The 22,500-nt window shown below is 46.9% G+C and overlaps 1 protein-coding gene across 1 annotated transcript in view; it reads right to left on the bottom strand.

The window, feature by feature from the left end:
• Window positions 1–22,500, bottom strand: part of LOC311315418 (low-density lipoprotein receptor-related protein 1-like) — a gene marked incomplete at both ends in the record, with an annotated part of 167,056 nt that overhangs the window by 92,904 nt on the left and 51,652 nt on the right. The window contains 3 exon segments of the mRNA XM_084446088.1: window positions 18,785–19,048; window positions 21,606–21,734; window positions 22,268–22,387. Coding sequence (XP_084302214.1) covers window positions 18,785–19,048; window positions 21,606–21,734; window positions 22,268–22,387 — 513 coding nt within the window.

The following is a 22,500-nucleotide window of genomic DNA, read 5'->3' as shown; positions in this document are numbered from 1 at the left end:
GGCACCATCAGTGAATGAATACGTCTATGTGAATCGCTAAAATGTGCACACTAGAAATACCCAAATCATATGTGACGCCGACATGCTCATCACAAGTGTAGTGGCACGGTGGCCTGGCTCCACGCATGACTCATTCATCCTGGCGCACAGCAGGATAGGGGCTAGACTGGAGGCAGGCGCTGCGCGTGACGGCTGGCTTGTTGGTGTGTCCATAGCCAAGATACATATTCTTTGTCTTATTTACTTTTAATCTTTATTAGCATTTTCCATCCATACAACGACAATACAATAAAACATAAAAACCTACAATAACAGCTTATGGGTACATCCATCCATGCAGCTTTTTTTTCTTACTCAAATATGACAATTTTAATATTAGTGGTATCATCACATTTCCTTCTATAATCCATCCATTTATCCCATCTCCCTTCTAACTTTCCTTCCTGCATCCTCAATGCATGCGTGAACCTCTCCCTAACATACATCTCCTCCACAACACCCAGCCACTGCTCCTTGGTTGGGCGTTCCACCTTATACCAAGCCCTCGTTATTATCTTTTTACTAGCAACCAATAGTACTTTCACTAGGTATCTGTCCCCTCCTTGTACATCATCCCGTGTTATGTTTGCCAAGATATATATTCAAAGCTGATAAGAAGGTGGAGGCCGGCGCGCTGGAGGTGGAGGGTACAACTCGCGGGGGCACGACCGTCAGGTCCAGGACCACTGCAGACTCCCTCTCCTCTGAGTCCCACCCCACGTCAGAGTCTGGAGAAACAATTTCAATCATTTTCTTTGAGTTTGTCTGTGAACTTGATTATGCATTAAACATTTCATTGTGCAGCCATATTCATTTGATATGTTTTTCTGTTGGCAGCCAAATAAATGCTTAAGTGTGATTTACCGGGTGATTTAGATGAGAGTCTTAATAATGTGGTCTAACATTATGAAGTGGTCATCTGTGTTATCGTTCCCTGTTTTTGGTCCTGAATCAATCATAGCCTACCACAGAATGTGTGGAATGTTTGCTTTCCAACACTTTCAAATGTAGGCTCGTACAAATAGCTTACCTTCCGAAGATGATTTTCTTTCCTCGCGTGGACCTCACCAACAAGCACATGCACCTCCGTCTCCGAAAAGTTTCTCTTCTTTCCGCGTTTTTCCATAAACGTCTCGTCTGTCCTAATTGCTCCACGCTATATTATGTCGGTTCCTTCCGGGGAATCCCCGTTGTTCGCTGTCATAGTTTTGACCATATATGGTTGAATTTGGGCGTGGAGAGGGCGGAACACGGGGCGCGTGCGCGTACACTCTATTCTCCGCCCGTCTCGGATTTACCGTGCAGAAAAGGGCATACGACATTTTTGATAGATCCGAAAAGCGTGTAAATATTCTCGTCGTACGCTACATTGTGCATTTTCCGCGTTTTCGTCGTACGCCCTCTTTTACACCTGAATTTACACGCTCTTTGATAAATGAGGCCCCTGAGCACTTGTGCTATTCCCTAGCTGAGTAAACACGTCGTCGCCGTCAGTCAACGTGGCTATTAGACTCTGATCACCATAGGTAGGTAACCTGCTAGTTATCTTCTTGGCTACCATACAGCTGATGTTATCAATTTTGCTTTTAAAATGTTTTATTTTGAAAACAATGGCAGGTCATTTATTTATACGATAAATTATTCAATTTAGCCTAGTAAAATTAATAATGAGGCTATTCATATCCAATTTGTTAGGCTCTATTAATACGGTACTATATGTGGAGTAAATAGTGTCCGGAGACCTTAACGCATAAATGCTATGTTTTCCGGTTAAAAAGACAGAAGGGGAGAGTCTACCCACAATGGCCTGCTGTATAAATCATGGACCTACCAATGACTAATCATAACCTGACTGCCATTCTTTGTTCAGAGTTGTTCTTGTAGGCTAGTGTCTACTGGAACTCGGTTACCTCGCGGGTGGCGTCATTCTCCACCACTATACCTCCCACCTCACGACTTCAAGCATAAGCATCATAAGCCAATTGTCAGGGCAGGCTAATTGACTTCGCATTCCAGTCGCCTCTACAGTGATGAGCGACACTTTGTTACAAACCAATCCAGCGCAATTAAGCACAGTAGCGATCCAACACAATGGACTGATGCCTACATGCAGTGGCGCTGTGGCGGGGATCTGTATCCAACTTTGGGTGGGGGACATTTAGGCTACATTGAAATTTTGCAAGAGTATGTTTTTGAGAGGACATCTTCTTACGCGGCTGTATGGTCATTTGAATGCCACTACCCAATCTAAATATTGGGGGGGGGGGGACAATTTTAATGATCTCAAATATTGCGGGGGACATGTCCCCCCTGACCCCCCCAGGATCCCCGCCCCTGCCTACATAGCGAGTAGTACTAGTGAACGGGCAAGAACGGTGTTTCAACCAGTCTTTATCCGACATGAAAAGAAAAAAGACATTTGTCTCTGAAATAAAATCTTAACTTCACCTTTTCCAAACGACCCTTATATCAATGATAAAATAGAGGTTAAAATGCAAATACCCAAAGTTGGCTATTGTGTGTGGATAGGCTACTGCAGGGTGACGAGACGTCCCAGTTCGTCGTGGTATCAAGGGTTTTCGGTCTCCCGACAAATTTAAAACACTTCAATGTCCCGGTTTTCAACATTCCATACCTACTTGTCCCAGTTATTCTAACCTACTGAGAGCATGACTCTCTCAGAAATTTTGTAAATCTAGTCATCTATTGAATCAAGAAAAGCTTACGCACCCAGCATATTCCAACATAACATTTAATATGATAAGAGTTAGGCTATAGAAATCAGACTGTCGGGCTGATTAACCCAACAAATAGCCTACACAAACAATGAGCCTCTGCATTCAACACTGATTTGTCTGTAGGCTATGTCACTCAATTTGCTTGTCAAGGTTGTTGCAGCTTGTGGCTCATCTGTCTGGCAACATCTATAGAATGCAATAATTTCAACGTTTATGTTAGCCTGCTGCCTGTGTAACATAAATGCTCAAGTCATTTATTCACAATTCTATTAATAGGCTATTTCATTATAGGCCTAAACGGCTTAGCGCATATGTGTAGGCCTACATGTGCGCGTGTGAGTGTCTGTGTACCCACCTGTGCTGCTGTGTTACGGAACCTAATGTACAGATGTAGCCTATGTGTAGACTGTCTGATTCAAAAAATCGTATTATTGTAGCCCTAACTAACCCTACACTGAGTGCGGTCAGGTTCGCATCCAGACTGTGGAACCATTGGCGTTTTAACACCGGCCCCGATAATATCAAACATGTTTGATATTTAAGATTATTAGCCTACGTCCCGACTTTACAAGTGAGACGGCGAGACCAGTAGTTCCTTTTTTGCTAGTTAATGTATTGCATCCCTGTAGGCTAACCTACATTTCTGTAGTTGCTGTTTAATGGTGCATTCGTTTGTGGTCGGACGTGGCAAGTCAAAAGTGGCAAAATACCTACCTCCGACCTGTGTGCATTCGAGCTATAGCGAATGATATGATGATGATATGATATTGACATCAGCCGGCAACTGGGGGCTGAGAAACATATCCGAATTTGCGACGAGGAAGTGCGAGTTCATGCGGCGTTTTATTTAATCATTCCTAGTAGCAAGTCGCAATTTGCCACCTCCCAGTTATAAACGAACGCACCATATACCCTGGCATAAGTGTGCTTTTTCATAACCATAGCAACCATTGCTTTGAGCGTTCTATTCACAGTTCTGGATAATTATGGAAAAGCGATTTCGGTCTGGATGGTTCCTGTACTATTTTTTAGGTGGAAAACAGCTATAAAAACTATTTGGCGTTGCATCACGCATGTAAGGAGAAACTTAACAGTTAATCTTGCGAATATCAAACAATTAAGCACCAAATACAAGTTTTGAAGATGACGGATGAAAGAACGCGCACATACTACAGGATATAGCCTATCCTGTTCGAGGAAGAAGCAACTCGGTAAAAGACCACTTGTCTCTTCTAAAGTAGCCTACACCTGGTGACACAATAGTCTGGATATCAATCATGTTTGATATGATCGGGGCTACGCATGGGTCTGCGAGCCGATCAGAAGGTTTAAGATCCGATCTGTAAACCCCAAACATTGTGTTGGGGTCGTGGCCGAGAGGTAAAGCATGTATCAGCAAATAGTGAGGTCTAATCTTGGGTGTAGCCTAAATTACATTCTGCTTTTGCTATAGTCCAAATTATTCAAAAAAGGCATACTAACGTAATAACCTAATAATAACATATCTTATTTCAATTGGTTTGGCTTGATGTCAGCTAAACGTTTTTGACGATGAGTGCATACTGGGTTGGTCTCGTGTCTATGGCTGGATGACCTGTGCAAAAACTGTTGCATTGTCTAAAGCATTTCCTGGATTGATTGTAGACTTTTTAAATAAACGTACTCAATATTTTATGGAATTGCATGCAAGAAGCCATCCACGAAAAAGAGCATTTATGGCGAAGGAAAATAGTTGCACGTAGTGTTCACACATAAACCACGTTTTAACTAATTGATTTTAATGCGGTTCAGATTCTTTGTCTCACCAGCCAGTTGCATATGTGACTATGCTTGCTCAAAAGTGGATCAGTAACAAATATTGTCTTCATTGAGACAGGAAAATAGATAATTTAATAGCATCTTTATGTGGCCTTGCCAGTTGATAGGCAAACGCGCTAAGCACTGACTAATCGTTTCTAGTGCAAGTTCTAAATTCAAGAAACACTAAAGTCAATAAAGTGGTGTTATAGGCCTATAATTAGCTACACATGGTTTAGATTTAATTTCGCTTAAGATATTTAATTGAGGCATTTATTTATCCATGGACAACGATGGCAGCAGGCGGATTGTGGCCGCTAGAGGTTGCTTGCTCAACACTGCCTCCTGGCGGTTAGCGTGCAACACTGCATCATAATCGGTTTTAGGAATTTGCTTTGGTTAACTGATAGAGACAACATTTACAGGTTGCTAGAAGTAGACAGTATAGTGGGAACACAGGACAGTGCAAAATACAATATACAAAATGGTGTGCCATGAGTATAGCTACCACATGTTCACACATCTTGCCAGAGACAGAAGCTCTCCATCCTACAACTGCTCAGTTGACTCTTTCAGCATCTTGTCAATAGACAACAAATGACTGCACTACTGTACACTCCAACAATTGAACAAACACCTGACAGGACTTGAACAATTGAAAATATTGCCTATATGATAGTAAATAACAAAATACCTATTGCGTATACAATAGACAACTACTGACTCTGTGAAACTGTATACTTGAATGTTATTTAAATGCACTGCAAATATTCTAGAAAAAAACACACTTATCGAGGATCAGATGGATTATATAGAAGAGATTGATACTGATAGACTGCTAGACTACAGATAGAAAATTGGCAGTTTGGGAACCTTTAAATGTCTAGCTGAGTACTTAGGACTGTAATGAGGAACGGATTAGTACTGATAACATACTGTGAGGATAAGTGATTCCAGTAATGTATCTGTACTTATTTCACATGTCTAATAAACATTCTATTCTAAGAACAGTATGAGTACAGTGTGTTGAAGTGTGTGATGTTTTCATATACACAATGTGTGTAGTGTTATAGGTGTGTGCAGCGTAAGCCTATGTACAGTCAGCCGTCATGTATAATTAGTGCAAAAGGGACGGAGTATGAGCAGGGAGAGTATCAGACGTGTGGTCTCACGCGGCAAACCTGACATCTAAAAATATAGCCTGACTGAAGGTACAGGGTTGGGGTGATGCATATCTCTGTGAGCAGAAAGTTCCAGTGGGAGGGGGCTGCCGCATCAAAGGCTCTGTCCCCAAATGTTTGCAGGCCGGGGGGTGGAGAGCAGACCCAAGCCTGAGGACCGCAGATTCTGGGTTGGGGTATGATGATGGAGAAGGTCAGGTACCACAGGTAATGGGGGGCAAGGGCATAGAGGGATTTGTAGGTCAGCTGGAGGAGCTTGTAGGCGATGCGGGAGTTGATCAGAAGCCGGTGGATGAGGGTGGGGGGATGTGCTGCCAGGGCTTGGTGTGAGTGAGAACCCTGGCAGCTGAGTCTTGAGTGCCAGCTTGCTTACACTGCTACATATTCCTCTCTAATCTTCTACTCTCACAAGTGTTGTGACCTGCTCAGAGAAGAGATACAATATTAGGACACTGGTTGAACAGTAGAGGAGCCGTAGTGAATCATCATGTTAATACTGTGACAGGGGAATGCAGGCCGGCTGTGGGAGGATAACGAGGGAGCTGAGACACATGATGGGAGGGGAGTTGGTGGTAGACCACACAAACAACTAAATACATTTAAGGAACTTTACTGGAATAAGTTTGCAGTTAACCGCACAACCGCGGTCCTGTGAAGCAGACTGCGGCGCTTTACAGATGACCGCATCTACCGCGGTCACTAAGGTTTTTTCATTTTAGGCCTATGTTCTATGGGTCTTTCCAAGGGCTGTCAAATAAATATTCAGCCGTCGACTGAGATAGAAAATATGTCTAGCCTAATCATTGTAAAAATGTATCGACTAGTAAATGGAGATTCTTATAGTTTAGGACTACGTCCACGAAGTCGAAGGAACGCATTGCGCGGAGCAGAACGAGAATGATATTCAAAATAAGTTAATCAATTTCAAATGGAAATGGTGGCCTAGTGTTACTGTATAGCCTAGATCTAGAAATGAGATGTTATAGCAATTCTACTAGGCTACTACATTGGGCAGGTAATAAGGCGGATAGCCAAACATTAGCCTGTAAACAAGGACTATTATCATCATGAAAATGTGATTTCACAAATAAAATCATATCATTATGGATTTATTGTACAAAGACTCAGTAAACTGTAAAAAGACAAGTTCAAGTTGGATTAGAAAGCTGTAGCTGATCGCGCCAAAAAGTATGTTTCCATACATAGCCTACCCATTCAGACCAGAGATTAAATCTTAAATGGTGGTGGTGTAGAATACTTCATTGTAGGAATAATAGGTATGGCTACAACTACACACAGGCCACAAAATACAATAACAAAATACAGACAACAGCGGCCACTAAGGATTTTCTTTTCATTTTGGTAGGCTATCAGGGCTTTTTCCAGACTGTCAAATACGCCTATAGACAAAGGCTATCCGATTAATAAATGCACGGCACTAAACATTTGAAATATACAGTATGTATAACGTGTTATGCCTAGCCTAAGCTTACTTTAGTGCACAGCAAACATTGCCGTTGCCCTTTAGGTCCCTTTATATCTGTAGCCTAATTGTTATTGTTGTTGTTATTATTTTACTATGTCGAATGATTTGCCTGTTTGTGTGCTGCGCGCACCATTGCATTCCTGTACCCTCATTTATTTAATGTATTTCGTTAGATAAAAACGAATAATGTAGGCCACAACTAGGCTTCACACATAGGATATAGATAAAATGTAGTGTAAAACTAAATAATAATAAAAAACAGCGGTAAAACCGCAGACCGCGGTTGAAATCTATCAATTTGAACGCTCAGGATAATTCCTAACCGTGACAGCCCTATGGTTGACAAGTAGTCATATTGAACAATACACTTGTTGGCCTTTGGTTTTGTGGCAGGCATTTTTGATATTTTTACTTATTGTTTATTTTGTATAGGTTACTAGTTAAAAAAATCTGATTCTTAACTTGAATCAATGACTTTTCTACTATATTATTCCCTATGAGCCAGGTTATGACATAAGAGGCTGACAGAAAGCTTACTGGCCTACTGGGCTATCAGGATCAAAAAACATTTATTTTGCCAAGGAGCCTACTTCACAATGTAGTACGAATTTTCTTTCGACCCATGGTGCATAACACAGATGGAGACATATTAGACAGGATGCAGGGACAATGTAAATAAATACAACACCAGTGAGTTAGCTACTATCACAGCACTTGGCGTGGCTGGAGAACATTAGCTAAGCCAAATGACGGTGGCAATAATAATATAACATAATTTATCACATAAACATATAACATAATAGTCAGCAACACACAGTAAGCACAATAGTAGGAATAATAACATATATTAACCAGGTTATCTGATAGTAGCCTGCTATTATTGAGGCTCAATAATCTAACGTTAAGTTGTCATATCACTGATCTCACTGGACAGAGGCTGGCTAGCTATATCAGAGCTAACAAGACAACTAGCAGCTTAAGTAACCTTATGATGGTGACTGCGACGTTCCTCAATACCACTCGTGGACAAGTAGCGACGTTAGCTACGTTCGCAATACCACGCATGGGCAAGTAGCGACGTTCGTCAGGTTTGTCTTCTCAGTTAGCAAATCCACAAGGGCCATAATTACGTGAGCTAACGTGAGCCACGCGAATGCCGCGACCAATGCACACATTGCTGACTTACTTCAGGCCGCCGCCGTCGCTAGGACAAAACGTTGTGAGTCAGTCCTCCTATCAAATACAATGGGAGTCGAATCGATTTCACTCACGTACGTGGCGTACGTTTGTCAGCTCCGTATGCAGCTCAGTTCGCTCCGTGCGGTAAGAAATGGCACCTTTCACCCCCCATAAGGCACACACACACGCACCCACACACACACACGTGCCTCTGATATAGGGCTGAAGTCCTGACCCTACTGCGGAGACGACGGCGGTCCTCTCTGGCGTGTGCGTCGGGGTTACGGGGTCTCCCTGCTGATTTAGGGGGGCTAGGGTGGAGCGCTCTAGAACCAGGAAGAGGGGGGGATGACCAGGCACATTCCCCAGCCTGGGAGAGCAGAGGGAGAGCTCACCAGCTCATGGCCCCTAAATCACACTGGAATTCAAAGGCAGCTTTCATTTATCTTTAAAACACGAAAGACAAGAAAAACCTGACAATAACTTTTTGAATGGATTCACTGGCCAGAGGACTGGGGGACAGAGAGGACAGACTGGAGGACAGAGGGGACAGACTGGGGGACAGAGGGGACAGACTGGAGGACAGAGGGGACAGACTGGAGGACAGAGGACTGGGGGACAGAGAGGACAGACTGGAGGACAGAGGGGACAGACTGGAGGACAGAGGACTGGGGGACAGAGGGGACAGACTGGAGGACAGAGGACTGGAGGACAGAGGGGACAGACTGGAGGACAGAGGACTGGGGGACAGAGGGGACAGACTGGAGGATAGAGGACTGGAGGACAGAGGGGACAGACTGGAGGACAGAGGGGACAGACTGGAGGATAGAGAACTGGAGGACAGAGGGGACAGACTGGAGGATAGAGGACTGGAGGACAGAGAGGACAGACTGGAGGATAGAGGGGACAGACTGGAGGATAGAGGACTGGAGGACAGAGGGGACAGACTGGAGGACAGAGGGGACAGACTGGAGGATAGAGGACTGGAGGACAGAGAGGACAGACTGGAGGATAGAGGGGACAGACTGGAGGACATTCTGAATATGTTTGTACAACGGAAAAAAAAGATGGAGAGAGAGAGAGAGAGAGAGAGAGAGAGAGCGACTGAGAGAGAGAGAGAGAGAGAGAGAGAGACAGAGAGAGAGAGAGAGAGAGACACAGAGAGAGAGAGAGAGAGAGAGAGACACAGAGAGAGAGAGAGAGAGAGAGAGAGAGAGAGAGGTAGATTTCCACTAGGGAAACTTGGCCATTGTGCACCAGCGGCTCTGAGGTTTACGGGAATCAGGGGCCACATTCCCAAAGGTGCTCTTAATTTGAACACAGAGGTCTGCTTAAACGCTTCCAGCTGCACCCCCCACACACACACACACGCAAAACACACACACACATACACACACACACACACACACACACACACACACACACACACACACACACACACACACACACACACACACATACACACACAGATTAAACCAGGGATAAAGAGAGAGAGAGGAAGGTTGTGCAACACTAGAAGTGTGTCCAGCCACACCCGGAGAACGGAAGAGCAGAGAGAAAATAGTCCTTCCGCTGCTCGTGGTTCTCTTCTCCTCCACGTCTGGTAAACAGAAGGGGTTCGCCTACGTCCAAAAAACTCTCTCCTCCTCCCCTCCTTCTCCTCCCCCCCCCCTCCCTCCGTGTCTGTTTCCTGGAGGAGGGAGAACAGTCTGGATTCATTAGCTGTAATTCTGTCTGCCTAAAATTGCACTATAAATAAAACAACAGCAGATAATTGTAAAAGCAGGCGTTCTCTGGTTCCCCTCCCCCAGACACCCTGTTTGCTCTGCTCCTCACCCCACCGGCCAATCAGACGACGGCTACGACCCTCAACCGGCGGTTTATGAGTCTGTTCTGAGCCACAGTTTGCTCAATATAACCAGAGTGAACACAGGGAGGATATCACACTGTAGCTCCGCCCCCTCAGGGAGTATATCACACTGTAGCTCCGCCCCCTCAGGGAGGATATCACACTGTAGCTCCGCCCCTCAGGCTGATTCTGTTCCCACCCTCGCGGCTACGCTAGTGTGTCATGCCAACATTCGTTATTAACACCTTCCCAGGCCGTGATTTTAGGTTTATCACCCCTCTCTGCACCCACCTGGCCTGTCTCCCCCTGCCTGTCTCCCCCCTGCCTGTCTCCCCCTGGCCTGTCTCTCCCCTGCCTGTCTCTCCCTGCCTGTCTCCCCCCTGCCTGTCTCCCCCCTGCCTGTCTCCCCCCTGGCCTGTCTCCCCCCTGGCCTGTCTCCCCCCTGCTTGTCTCCCCCCTGCCTGTCTCTCCCTGCCCGTCTCCCCCCTGGCCTGTCTCCCCCTGCCTGTCTCCCCCTGGCCTGTCTCCCCCTGGCCTGTCTCCCCCTGCGTTTCAAACGCTCCCCTCGGCCATCTGGAGGAGCATCATCAGGAGGAGCATCATCTGGAGGAGCATGGTCAGGAGGAGCATGGTCAGGAGGAGCATGGTCTGGAGGAGCATCATCAGGAGGAGCATGGTCTTGAGGAGCATGGTCAGGAGGAGCATGGTCTGGAGGAGCATGGTCTGGAGGAGCATCATCAGGAGGAGCATGGTCCGGAGGAGCATGGTCAGGAGGAGCATCATCAGGAGGAGCATGGTCAGGAGGAGCATCATCAGGAGGAGCATGGTCAGGAGGAGCATGGTCAGGAGGAGCATCATCAGGAGTAGGCCTTCCTGGTCCCGTACGGTGCAGCGCCAGTATACCAGCTGGACTGGGACTAACTGACTGACTGACTGACTGACTGACCCAAGCCCGTCTCCTGCATGTCTGGCTGAGAGAAGCTCCCCTCCGCCGTGGTCCAGTGAGACTGAACAGCTCGTCCACATCAGGCTGGAGACGTCTGCTAGAGACGACAGCCATTAGCTCATCAGCCCGAGTCACGGTCAGAGAGTCTGACCATCTCAACCTCCACCGCTAAGTCTGACCTCTAACCTCCACCGCTGAGTCTGACCTCTAACCTCCACCGCTGAGTCTGAACTCTAACCTCCACCGCTGAGTCTGACCATCGGAACCTCCACCGCTGCCAATGTTGATGTGAGGGTCACGATCACTCACACTCGTTAAGAATGTACATGCTAATTCACTCGTTAAGAATGTATATGCTAATTCACTCGTTAAGAATGTATATGCTAATTCAATCATTAAGAATGTATATGCTAATTCCCTTGTTCAGAATGTATATGCTACAGGATGACGTGGGCTGATGTTGCTGTAATCGCAGGTTCGATTGGGAAAGTGCTGGGGGGGTAGGGCAGGGCTGGTCAGCACCGTGGGTGGACACCAGGGGGCGTAACCAGGCTGAGGCACAGAGGGACACAGCTAGATGAGGCTTGCATATAAAGCAATGTGTTTACATTGCCTTGTCTATTATATAGTATATTATATAGTCGGTACAAGGTACATGTCTATTGTCTATTAAAGTATACAGTCTATAGGCTCTGTGCACCAGCTTCTCTACTTCCTGAAAGTCACTTGGCTTCTTTATTTCCTGTCCTATATGATTGGATTAAGTGATTAATCAGGTGTGCACTGGGTCTGCCTCACACCTGATTAATCACTTAATCCAATCATATAGGACAGGAAATAAAGATGCCAAGTGACTTTCAGGAAGTAGTGGAGCTGGTGCAGAGCCTATTACTGTATATAGTCGGTGCAAGGTACTGTACATGGCAATGTCTGTTATATAGTCTGCAAGATACTCTATATAGAGAGAATTTGAGAGACAGCCAGAGAGAGAGAGGGAGAGAGAGAGAGAAGGAGAGAGAGAGGGAGAGGGAGAGAGATAGAGAGAGAGAGAAGGAGAGAGAGAGAGGGGGAGAGAGAGAGAGGGGGGGAGATAGAGAGAGAGAGAGGGGGAGAGAGAGAGGAGAGAGAGAGGAGAGAGAGGGGGGAGAGAGAGGGGGAGAGAGAGAGAGTATGAGAGGGAGAGTATGAGAGGGAGAGAGAGGGGGAGATAGAGAGTATGAGAGGGAGGAGTGGAGAATCCTAACAAAGAGAGAGGTGGAGTGGTGAGGAGGAGAGAGCAGCAGCACATCTGGACGGCTCATCTGTGGCATGCTGAGGTCATGAATCACTTCCACCGCGAGCGCATCACTTCCTGTCTGTGGAGCGCAGCCATTGGCCGCCTGCTGGCCCCCGTGGTGTCGACAGTTAACATCCCGGCTCCGGCGCCGTCACACTCACACGCCAGCCACCTCAGCACTAGGGTGCACACACACACATACACACGCACGCGCACACACACACGCGCGCGCGCACACACACACACACACACACACACACACACACACACACACACACGCGCGCGCGCACACACACACACACTCGGATACTGCAACATGACGCTCAGCGTCAACGATCCTAGAGCAGAGCCAAGTCTAGATTCCAGGCTGATAAACACATGATTAAAATAAACTACTGCAAACAAAAATACACAAACACACATTGACGGCCGAGTGCACACACACACGAGTTCAGGCACGCACACTCACACAAACAACACTCTCCAGCTCTGAGGACCGCAGTGAAAACAGGACGCTGACGTGGGAGGAGGAAGTGGGATGTCTTTTTATCACTTCCTCGACTCGGCAATACAGTCCCGGTCCTTTAACCACACACACGCAGCACGCACGCGCACGCGCACACGCACACACTAGGGATGTGCATGGTTAACCGAGTACTCGAGTACCCAAGTAGGCGATCTGCTAGTCGGGAAATAAACACTACTCGGTTAATCTAAAGGCTATACAATATGGCATGTTTGGCCGTGAAAGCGCGCATTTGTGAGCGCCTGTGCCCTTTTTCAATTGTTACCAAAGAGGATAGAGCGTTGGCGGCTGCCTGGAGGAAAGTGCTGTACATACAGAGTCTTTTTTCGAGCGCTCCGGCTTTTTGAAAACATTGCCATCTCAACTTTTCAGAAAGGCGCTGCCAACGTCACTGCGGCTCTTTCAGGCAACCAATGATCAGATATTAGATAGGGCATGACTCGTCAGCTGTCTGGGGATCCCAGGGGACCCCCCTGCCTGGCTATTAAACGGAATATCTGAAAGTGCACCAATCGTGAGAATAATAAATGCAGCCAGTTGTCAGGGGTAGTGATGACTGATTATTAGTTGACTACTGTCTAGCCAGCTAACTGGTTACGTTTTAAAAGCTATATTTATTTACATGGACACAGTTCTTGGGTGCAAAGTTACGTGGTCACGAAAACTAGCAATAATTAGCCCATGGGCTTGCTAATGCTAGATGTCCATGGTTCGGTTTTCCGTACTGTTAAGCATTTTCGGATCAAACTACACCATGGTTTTAGTGTTAAAGCATTTTATGGATCGTGCCTCGGACTTTCAAACCTGTTACAGCGTAGGTAGCCTATGAGTATAGCCTATATATGCCACTTCATTTGTTTTGTTTTGGCAATTAAACGCTGGTACCAGGTCTCTGATTTTGCCGGGTCTCTGGTTTTGTTAATCTGCATCCTGTGCATAGTAGGTAGTGGTGTGAGTGGACTTTGTACTCTGGCTCCATGCAGCACTCCCATCATTTAGCGGTAGGCTAATCATGTATGGTAATGAGCCCTGAGGTGGTGCTGAAAAAGACAGCGAGTACCAGCACAGGCCCATGTGTGTATAGCCTACTCCTATAGTTTTCCAGCCTGCTATAAATAAATATTGAATGAATAGGCCTATTGTTCAATAAATCTATTTAGTTTTGCATGGACATTTCTGTGATGAAGATTTGACGCCGATAGGCAGTGAGTGTCGCGGTTCTTCTGCTTTTTAGAAAACGCTAAAAACTCATTCACTTGTTATCCGGCATCGGCAGTAAAGGCTTGGTTTAATACTTAATTTTGATTAGTAAATTAGAGGTCTGGTTGCATATTGTAGGCTTAGAGTTTTCAGAGTAGCCTAACGATAGGCTTAATAGGCTATGAGCAGGGCAGCTCCACATTAAAAGGCTGCGTTTTTCGATTCCGATAGCTTCATGAAAACTTGGTTGTGGGTTATTCAATCTGATGGTAAGTAATGCATCCAACCACACATCAGCTTTTAAAGATGTTTATTTGCAAGGACACGGAAGAGACATGAAAGCACCGCCACGGTAATGACGGCGGAAAAAAACATTTTCCCCTCCGAGGGGCCGGGGTTAAATGCGCTCTGTCTGGACGGTATCTTTTTTTGAGTAATCGGTTACTCGAGTAGGATCAGGTTTGGTTACTCGGTTTTAAAATTAGTCGAAATTCCCATTCCTAACACACACACACAGACACACACAAACATAACGTTAATCTATAGTGCTTTGTCTTGTGCGTGTGCATACACGTGAGCAAGAGTGTGTGTGTGTGTCTCTGGGAGTTTGTGTGTGTGAGTCTCTGGGAGGGTGTGTGTGTGTGTAGTACGTGTGTGGCGGCCTTGAAGAATCCTGCTGAAGCTGTTGGAATTTCCGGCACATTCCTCAGGCCCAGAATTGTCAAACACAGCCGGGCCGGTTGTGGGGGTTGAGTGCTCAATTAGGGAGGACGGGGAGGGGGGAGAGGCAGAGGGAGGGGGGGGGGGTACCCAGCAGCAGTGAATGGTGTCTATCTCCAGGGTTTATGAATGAGAGGAGGGGGTGGCATGTTTACCCCGTTCTGCCCCGTTCTGCCCTGTTCTGCCCCGTTCTGCTCTGTTCTGGCCCGTTTTGCCCCGTTCTGCTCTGTTCTTCCCCGTTCTGGTCTGTTCTGGTCTGTTCTGCCCCGTTCTGCCCTGTTCTGCCCCAATGATCATCGGTTACAGCCAGCCTTCCTGTCACACTGAGGGGTGTGTATGGTGTGTGAGAGGGAGAGAGACAGAGAGAGAGGGCGAGAGAGAGTGTGTGTGAGAGAGAGAGAGAGAGAGAGAGAGAGAGAGGGAGAGAGACAGAGAGAGAGGGAGAGAGAGAGTGTGTGTGAGAGAGAGAGAGAGAGAGAGAGAGGAGAGAGAGAGAGAGAGAGAGAGAGAGAGAGAGAGAGAGAGAGAGAGTGTGTGTGTGTGTGTGTGTGTGTGTAGGCTCGAGTGTATCAGTGGGGAGGAGTGAGTGTAAGAGAACGTTTCTAAAAATGCTTTAACATGAAAAAATATAAGTGACTAGTAATGGTGCTCAGAGACCACATTAGTGTTGTCACGATATCAAAATTATGACTTCGATACGATACCTGCCCAAAATATCTCGATACCGATACCGAAACGATACCACGGCGAAAATCTAAAACATAAGGAAAAGTAATGGAATAATAGATGACATGGAACACACAACTTTTTTTGTGCTCTGTTCGTCTTTTTGCATCTTTTGAGTCTTTATCATATTTCCTGTAGCTTTCAAACACAGCTGGAAGGGAAGGCTGCATCGACTGGGTGGTTTGGGATTGTGCTGGCTTCTGTTTGTTTGTCTGTGTGGGGAGAAATCAATTAATTATGCCTATGTTGTTGCAAACTGTGAGATAATCAGAAGAACTTGAAAAACTTATTATTATTATTATTATTAATTAACCCAGGCCTATTGAAGCATTTTTGCTATTCTAAATTATCAGAAGAGATAGCCTAATTGTCTCACGGTTAACAGTTCTCTCGCTCTAGGAGGTCGGAGCAGGTCTTTTTTTGTCACACGTGCGCTAGGCAGAGAGTTAGGCTTGCAGCCAGGCTGCAGCTATGCTAGCTAAAAGTATCATGCTACGGATGAAAATTAGCTTCTCTAGCTATCATCTGGTGCAATAAATGGCATACATTCAAACATAAGGTAGGCTTAATATCCTTTGGTTGTATTCCGTTACAGTACTGGTGTTGCTGCTGTGTGTGTCTTATCTTCTATCACATTCGCTAACCTGTCACTCTTTGAATTGTTTGTGTAAGTCGGCATGTCTGTCTGCAAGATGCTTTGCCAGGTTGGTCGTATTGGCTCCCTTGGTTTGTATAGATTTGTAGCATCCTTTACAGATGGGCTTTGTAATGTCCGTGGGCTTGCCCTCACTGTCGGCTCTGTAAGCAATATAATGCCAGATTTTGCTGCGCGCATCAGCTTTATCGACATGGACGGTCAACATTTGTACTTTTAGCCATCTCAGGTTAGCTACCGTCCTCTCGTCCTTTAGCATATGAGGGGGAAAAAAACTGTTGCGCTGCTCGCTGCAGAGTGAGAGAGCAAGGAGAGAGAGAGAGAGCGTGCGCACACCCACACACACACATACTGCCCTGCGACTCGGGGATCTTGGGAGACAGAAGCAGATAATACATCCATGGCTATAGCCTACAAACAAACACGGCTTCACTGTCGCATGAACGCAACTCAATATATACGGCTCTTATTAAAACACTGTCTTTCTTAAAGTATCGATACTTTAAAGTTGGGTATTGTACCGTTTTTGACGACAGAGTATCGCGGTACTTTTCTAGTATCGATACACCGTGCAACACTAGAGCACATACCTCCGTCCATGAAAGCTCGTCATGACTCTGTGTGCGCGTACGTGCCTGTGAGCAGGACAGGTTTGGTGTTGCTGCATTCGTTAGGTCAGAGCTCTATGCCCGTCCAAACCCTGTGTCTCTGTGACTTTCCCATGTCCAGATATGGCCGTTTCAATTCCTCCTATTGACAATGAATGGGGGGAATTTTTTCTCTCCCCAAGTCCAAAAAATGAATGGAGGTGAATGGACAGCCATGTTTGGGCAGGTCGTGGACCCGCCCTGTGATTTGGATCTGCTCCAAAATGTAATGGGTTCTAAGTTGACCCATGCTACACTCCTCCACCGAGTCATGAAAAGCAGTCTGGTAGTTTTAGTGTAAATCTGGTCTAAAAAATGAATGGAGGTGAATGGACAAACCAGGACATGGCTCGTGGACCCGCCCCGTGGTTCAGATCCGCTCCAAAATTGAATGGGTTCTATATTGGTCCATGCTACACCCTTCCACCAAGTCAGGAAAATCAGTTTGGTACAGGTACTGTAGTTTTTAAGGTAAACCTGGTCTAAAAAAGGAATGGAGGTGAATGGGCCGCCGTGCTCGTGAATGGGCCCACGTGCTCGTGGACTTGCCCCGTGATTCAGATCTGCGCCAAAGGTAGTATTTGCATAAGCAGACGAACAAACAAACAAACTAACAAACACAAGCCACCGAAAACACGATAAACAAGCTACGGGACCGGGATGTTCCTAAACAAGGAGTCAGTACTGATCGTGCCAGGATCCCTTAACCTGGGCCAGGCTCCGTTAACCTGGGCCAGGCTCCCTTAACCTGGGACAGGCTCCGTTAACCTGGGCCAGGCTCCCTTAACCTGGGCCAGGCTCCGTTAACCTGGGCCAGGCTCCCTTAACCTGGGCCAGGCTCAGTTAACCTGGACCAGGCTCCCTTAACCTGGGCCAGGCTCCGTTAACCTGGACCAGGCTCCCTTAACCTGGGCCAGGCTCCCTTAACCTGGGCCAGGCACTGTTAACCTGGGCCAGGCTGCAATAACCTGGGCCAGGCTCCCTTAACCTGGGCCAGGCTCCGCTAACCTGGGCCAGGCTCCCTTATTAACCTGTCTTCCATCACAGGATAGAGAACATACTGGAAGTGGGGGCTGTTATTCTTCTGATTCACTGAGACGCAGGCCACGAGCTGAGTGTGTTGCACAATTGGGGGTGGACCTATGAGCTCCCTTTCCACCCACCCACCCACCCACCCACACCCACCCACCCACCCACCCACCCACCCACACACACACACACACACACACACACACACACACACACACACACACACACACACACACACACACACACACACACACACACACACACACGGTTCTCCTTAGATCTAAAGACTGGGTTTCCTCTCTTCCTGCTTTACTGGAAGGGAGAAGTTTTTCTGTTATACAACCGTGTCTTCCACACCACCGCAGACTGAGTTCTGCTACACACACACACACACACACACACACACACACACACACACACACACACACACACACACACACACACACACACACACACACACAGGGTTAGGGCTAGGAGTGTTGCGGAGGCAGATGTTGATGATGTGATGTATGGCCCTATATATATGCTCTACTCTATGCTGTATAATAAAGTAGTGTAGTCAGACGTGGTTGATTCCCTGCTGAGCACCATGTGACCACGTCAGCGCCAGAGCCGGTTCTGATCTGGTCCTCAGCAGCCGGCCCAACGCTGAGCCTGAAGCACATGGCAATAGGGTTCCACTGATAGATAGGCTACTAGAAAAGTACTGTAAGTACAGGGTGAGGGAGCTGATGCTAGCATACTATAGTATAGTGTACTAGAGTATAGTGTGCTACTCTAGTGTACTCACGGTGCAGACTGAGGGAGATGTTGATGACCCTCTCGTCGGTGAAGCTCTTCTGGTTGGGGATCTTAGCACACTTGAGGTGTGTGGATGTGGGCGAGTCCCCCACGTGGATCCAGCACACGGTTTCCTGTGTGTACAGGAAGTCCATGGCGGTGGTCTGCTTGGTGCTGGTGGACAGCAGGCTGTGGACCGTGGTCCCGCTCAGTGTGGTGGCCTGGATGTTCTGAGAGTTGGCGATGAGCAGGACAGGCAAGCGGTCCACTGGTACTGAGGGAGGAGGGATAGAACAGGGTCACTACTAAAGAACCGTCAGAACCTTCTAATGGACCACTACTGTTCCATCATCACACCTTATGTACCAATACTGTATCATCACTTTCTAATGTACCACTACTATACCATCATCAATATAGAATGTACTACTGTACCATCATGACCTTCTAATGTACCACTACTATACCATCATCAATATATAATGTACTACTGTACCATCATTACTTTCTAATGTACCACTACTATACCATCATCAATTTGTAATGTGCTAATGTAGCATCATTACTTTCTAATGTACCACTACTCATTACTTTCTAATGTACCACTACTATACCATCATCAATATATAATGTACTACTGTACCATCATTACTTTCTAATGTACCACTACTATACCATCATCAATTTGTAACGTGCTAATGTAACATCATTACTTTCTAATGTACCACCTCTTTCTAATGTACTACAACTGCACTATCATTACTTTCTAATGCACTAGTATTGTACCATCATCACTTTGTAATGTACCACTACTATATCATCATCACATTGTAATATACTACTGTACCATCATCACTTTCTAATGTACCACTACTGTACCATCATCACATTGTAATGTACCACTACTATACCATCATCACTTTGTAATGTACTACTGTAACATCATTACTTTCTAATGTACCACCTCTTTCTAATGTTCCACTACTGTACCATCATTACTTTCTAATGCACTATTTCTGTATCATCATCACTTTGTAATGTACCACTACTATACCATCATCACTTTGTAATGTACTACTACTGTACCATCATCACTTTGTAATATACTACCGTACCATCATCACTTTCTAATGTACTACTACTGTACCATCATCACTTTGTAATGTACATAACTTTCTAATGTACTACTACTGTACCATAATCACTTTCTAATGTACTACTACTGTACCATCATCACTTTGTAATGTACATCACTTTCTAATGTACCACCACTTTCTAATGTACCACTAACTGTACCATCATCACTTTCCAATGTACCACTACTGTACCATCATAACTTTGTAATGTACCACTACTATACCATCACTTTGTAATGTAATACTACACCACATCACTTTCTAATGTAATACTACTGTACCATCACTTTCTAATCTACCACTATTGTACCATCATCACTTTCTAATGTACCACTACTGTACCATCATCACTTTGTAATGTACCACTACTATACCATCATCACGTTGTAATGTACTACTATACCATCATCACGTTGTAATGTACTACTGTAACATCATTAATTTCTAATGGACCACCTCTTTCTAATGTACCACTACTGTACCATCATAAGACTGATTAACTACAAGAAGAAAAAGGACTGGATATGTAGCCTGTATCATGTAAACTAGACTGAAAAGTACGAAGTATCATCAAGTATCATTAATGTGTATAATATCACATTCATCTCATCTTCCACTAAGTGCCAGCCCTATGTCACTGAGGGGCGGGGGAAGAGGTGTACAGAGGGGGGTATCAGGTCAGAGGGGGGTATCAGGTCAGAGGGGGGTATCAGGTCAGAGGGGGTATCAGGTCAGAGGGCATCAGGTCAGAAGGCATCAGGTCAGAGGGGGGTATCAGGTCAGAGGGGGGTATCAGGTCAGAGGGTGGTATCAGGTCAGAGGGGGTATCAGGTCAGAGGGGGTATCAGGGAGGTTGGGGGGGTATCAGGGAGGTTGGGGGGGTATCAGGTCAGAGGGGGTATCAGGGAGGTTGGGGGGGGTATCAGGTCAGAGGGTATCAGGTCAGAGGGGGGTATCAGGTCAGAGGGTATCAGGTCAGAGGGGGTATCAGGTCAGAGGGGGGTATCAGGTCAGAGGGTATCAGGTCAGAGGGGGTATCAGGGAGGTTGGGGGGTATCAGGTCAGAGGGGGTATCAGGGAGGTTGGGGGGGTATCAGGTCAGAGGGGGTATCAGGTCAGAGGGGGTATCAGGGAGGTTGGGGGGTATCAGGTCAGAGGGGGTATCAGGGAGGTTGGGGGGGTATCAGGTCAGAGGGGGTATCAGGTCAGAGGGGGTATCAGGGAGGTTGGGGGGGTATCAGGTCAGAGGGTATCAGGTCAGAGGGGGTATCAGGTCAGAGGGGGTATCAGGTCAGAGGGTATCAGGTCAGAGGGTATCAGGTCAGAAGGGGTATCAGGGCAGAAGGGGTATCAGGGAGGTTGGGGGGGTATCAGGTCAGGGGGGGTATCAGGGCGGTTGCGGGGGTTTCAAGTCAGGGGGGTATCAGGGAGGTTGGGGGTGTATCAGGTCAGAGGGGGGTATCAGGTCAGAGGGGTATCAGGGAGGTTGGGGGGTATCAGGTCAAAGGGGGTATCAGGGAGGTTGGGGGGTATCAGGTCAGAGGGGGGTATCAGGGAGGTTGGGGGGGTATAAGGTCAGAGGGGGTATCAGGTCAGAGGGGGGTATCAGGGAGGTTATCAGGTCAGCGGGGGGTATCAGGTCAGAGGGGGGGTATCAGGTCAGAGGGGGTATCAGGTCAGAGGGGGGTGACCCACCGTTCTTGGCCTTGCAGGAGCGGTTGTCGGGCTGGGGCAGGTAGCCTTCCACACAGCTGCAGGCGTAGGAGCCGTCCGTGTTGGTGCAGGACTGGCTGCAGGTCCCATACACACCGCACTCATCATAGTCTGACCGCCACACACGCACGCACGCACGCACACACACACGCACACACACGCACACACACGCACACACACACAGGTCAGTTACGTTTCCCCTGGCCTAGTGTGTGATGTGTATTAGTAGAGTAGTAGGACTTGGAAGGGAGAGGACCTCAGTGTGTGAGGTGTATTAGTAGAGTAGTAGGACTTGGAAGGGAGAGGACCTCAGTGTGTGAGGTGTATTAGTAGAGTAGTAGGACTTGGAAGGGAGAGGACCTCAGTGTGTGAGGTGTATTAGTAGAGTAGTAGGACTTGGAAGGGAGAGGACCTCAGTGTGTGAGGTGTATTAGTAGAGTAGTAGGACTTGGAAGGGAGAGGACCTCAGTGTGTGAGGTGTATTAGTAGAGTAGTAGGACTTGGAAGGGAGAGGACCTCAGTGTGTGAGGTGTATTAGTAGAGTAGTAGGACTTGGAAAGGGAGAGGACCTCAGTGTGTGAGGTGTATTAGTAGAGTAGTAGGACTTGGAAAGGGGAGGCGTGGCGGTTGCCAGAGAAGCTCACCTTTGCAGGTCTTTCCATCCAGGCCGATCTCATAGCCACTCTTACAGTAACACACCGGCCCCGCGGGGGTGACCGAACAGTTGTCCTGGCAACCCAAGTGTGTGCAGTTAGGGGCGAACTCTGAGGAGGGGGAGAGAAGGGGGGAGAGGGGGAGAGAAGGGGGGAGAGGGGGAGAGAGGGGGGGGGGGCAGAGGGGTCAGTTTGAGGAGCACAGAGACGACGACGTGGTGTTT

Source organism: Borostomias antarcticus, assembly GCF_949987555.1.
Source record: "Borostomias antarcticus genome assembly, chromosome: 11".
In the NCBI taxonomy this organism is placed as follows: domain Eukaryota; kingdom Metazoa; phylum Chordata; class Actinopteri; order Stomiiformes; family Stomiidae; genus Borostomias; species Borostomias antarcticus.
The sequence above is the reverse complement of the archived record's forward strand: the minus strand, read 5'-3'. Positions and strand labels throughout refer to the sequence as shown.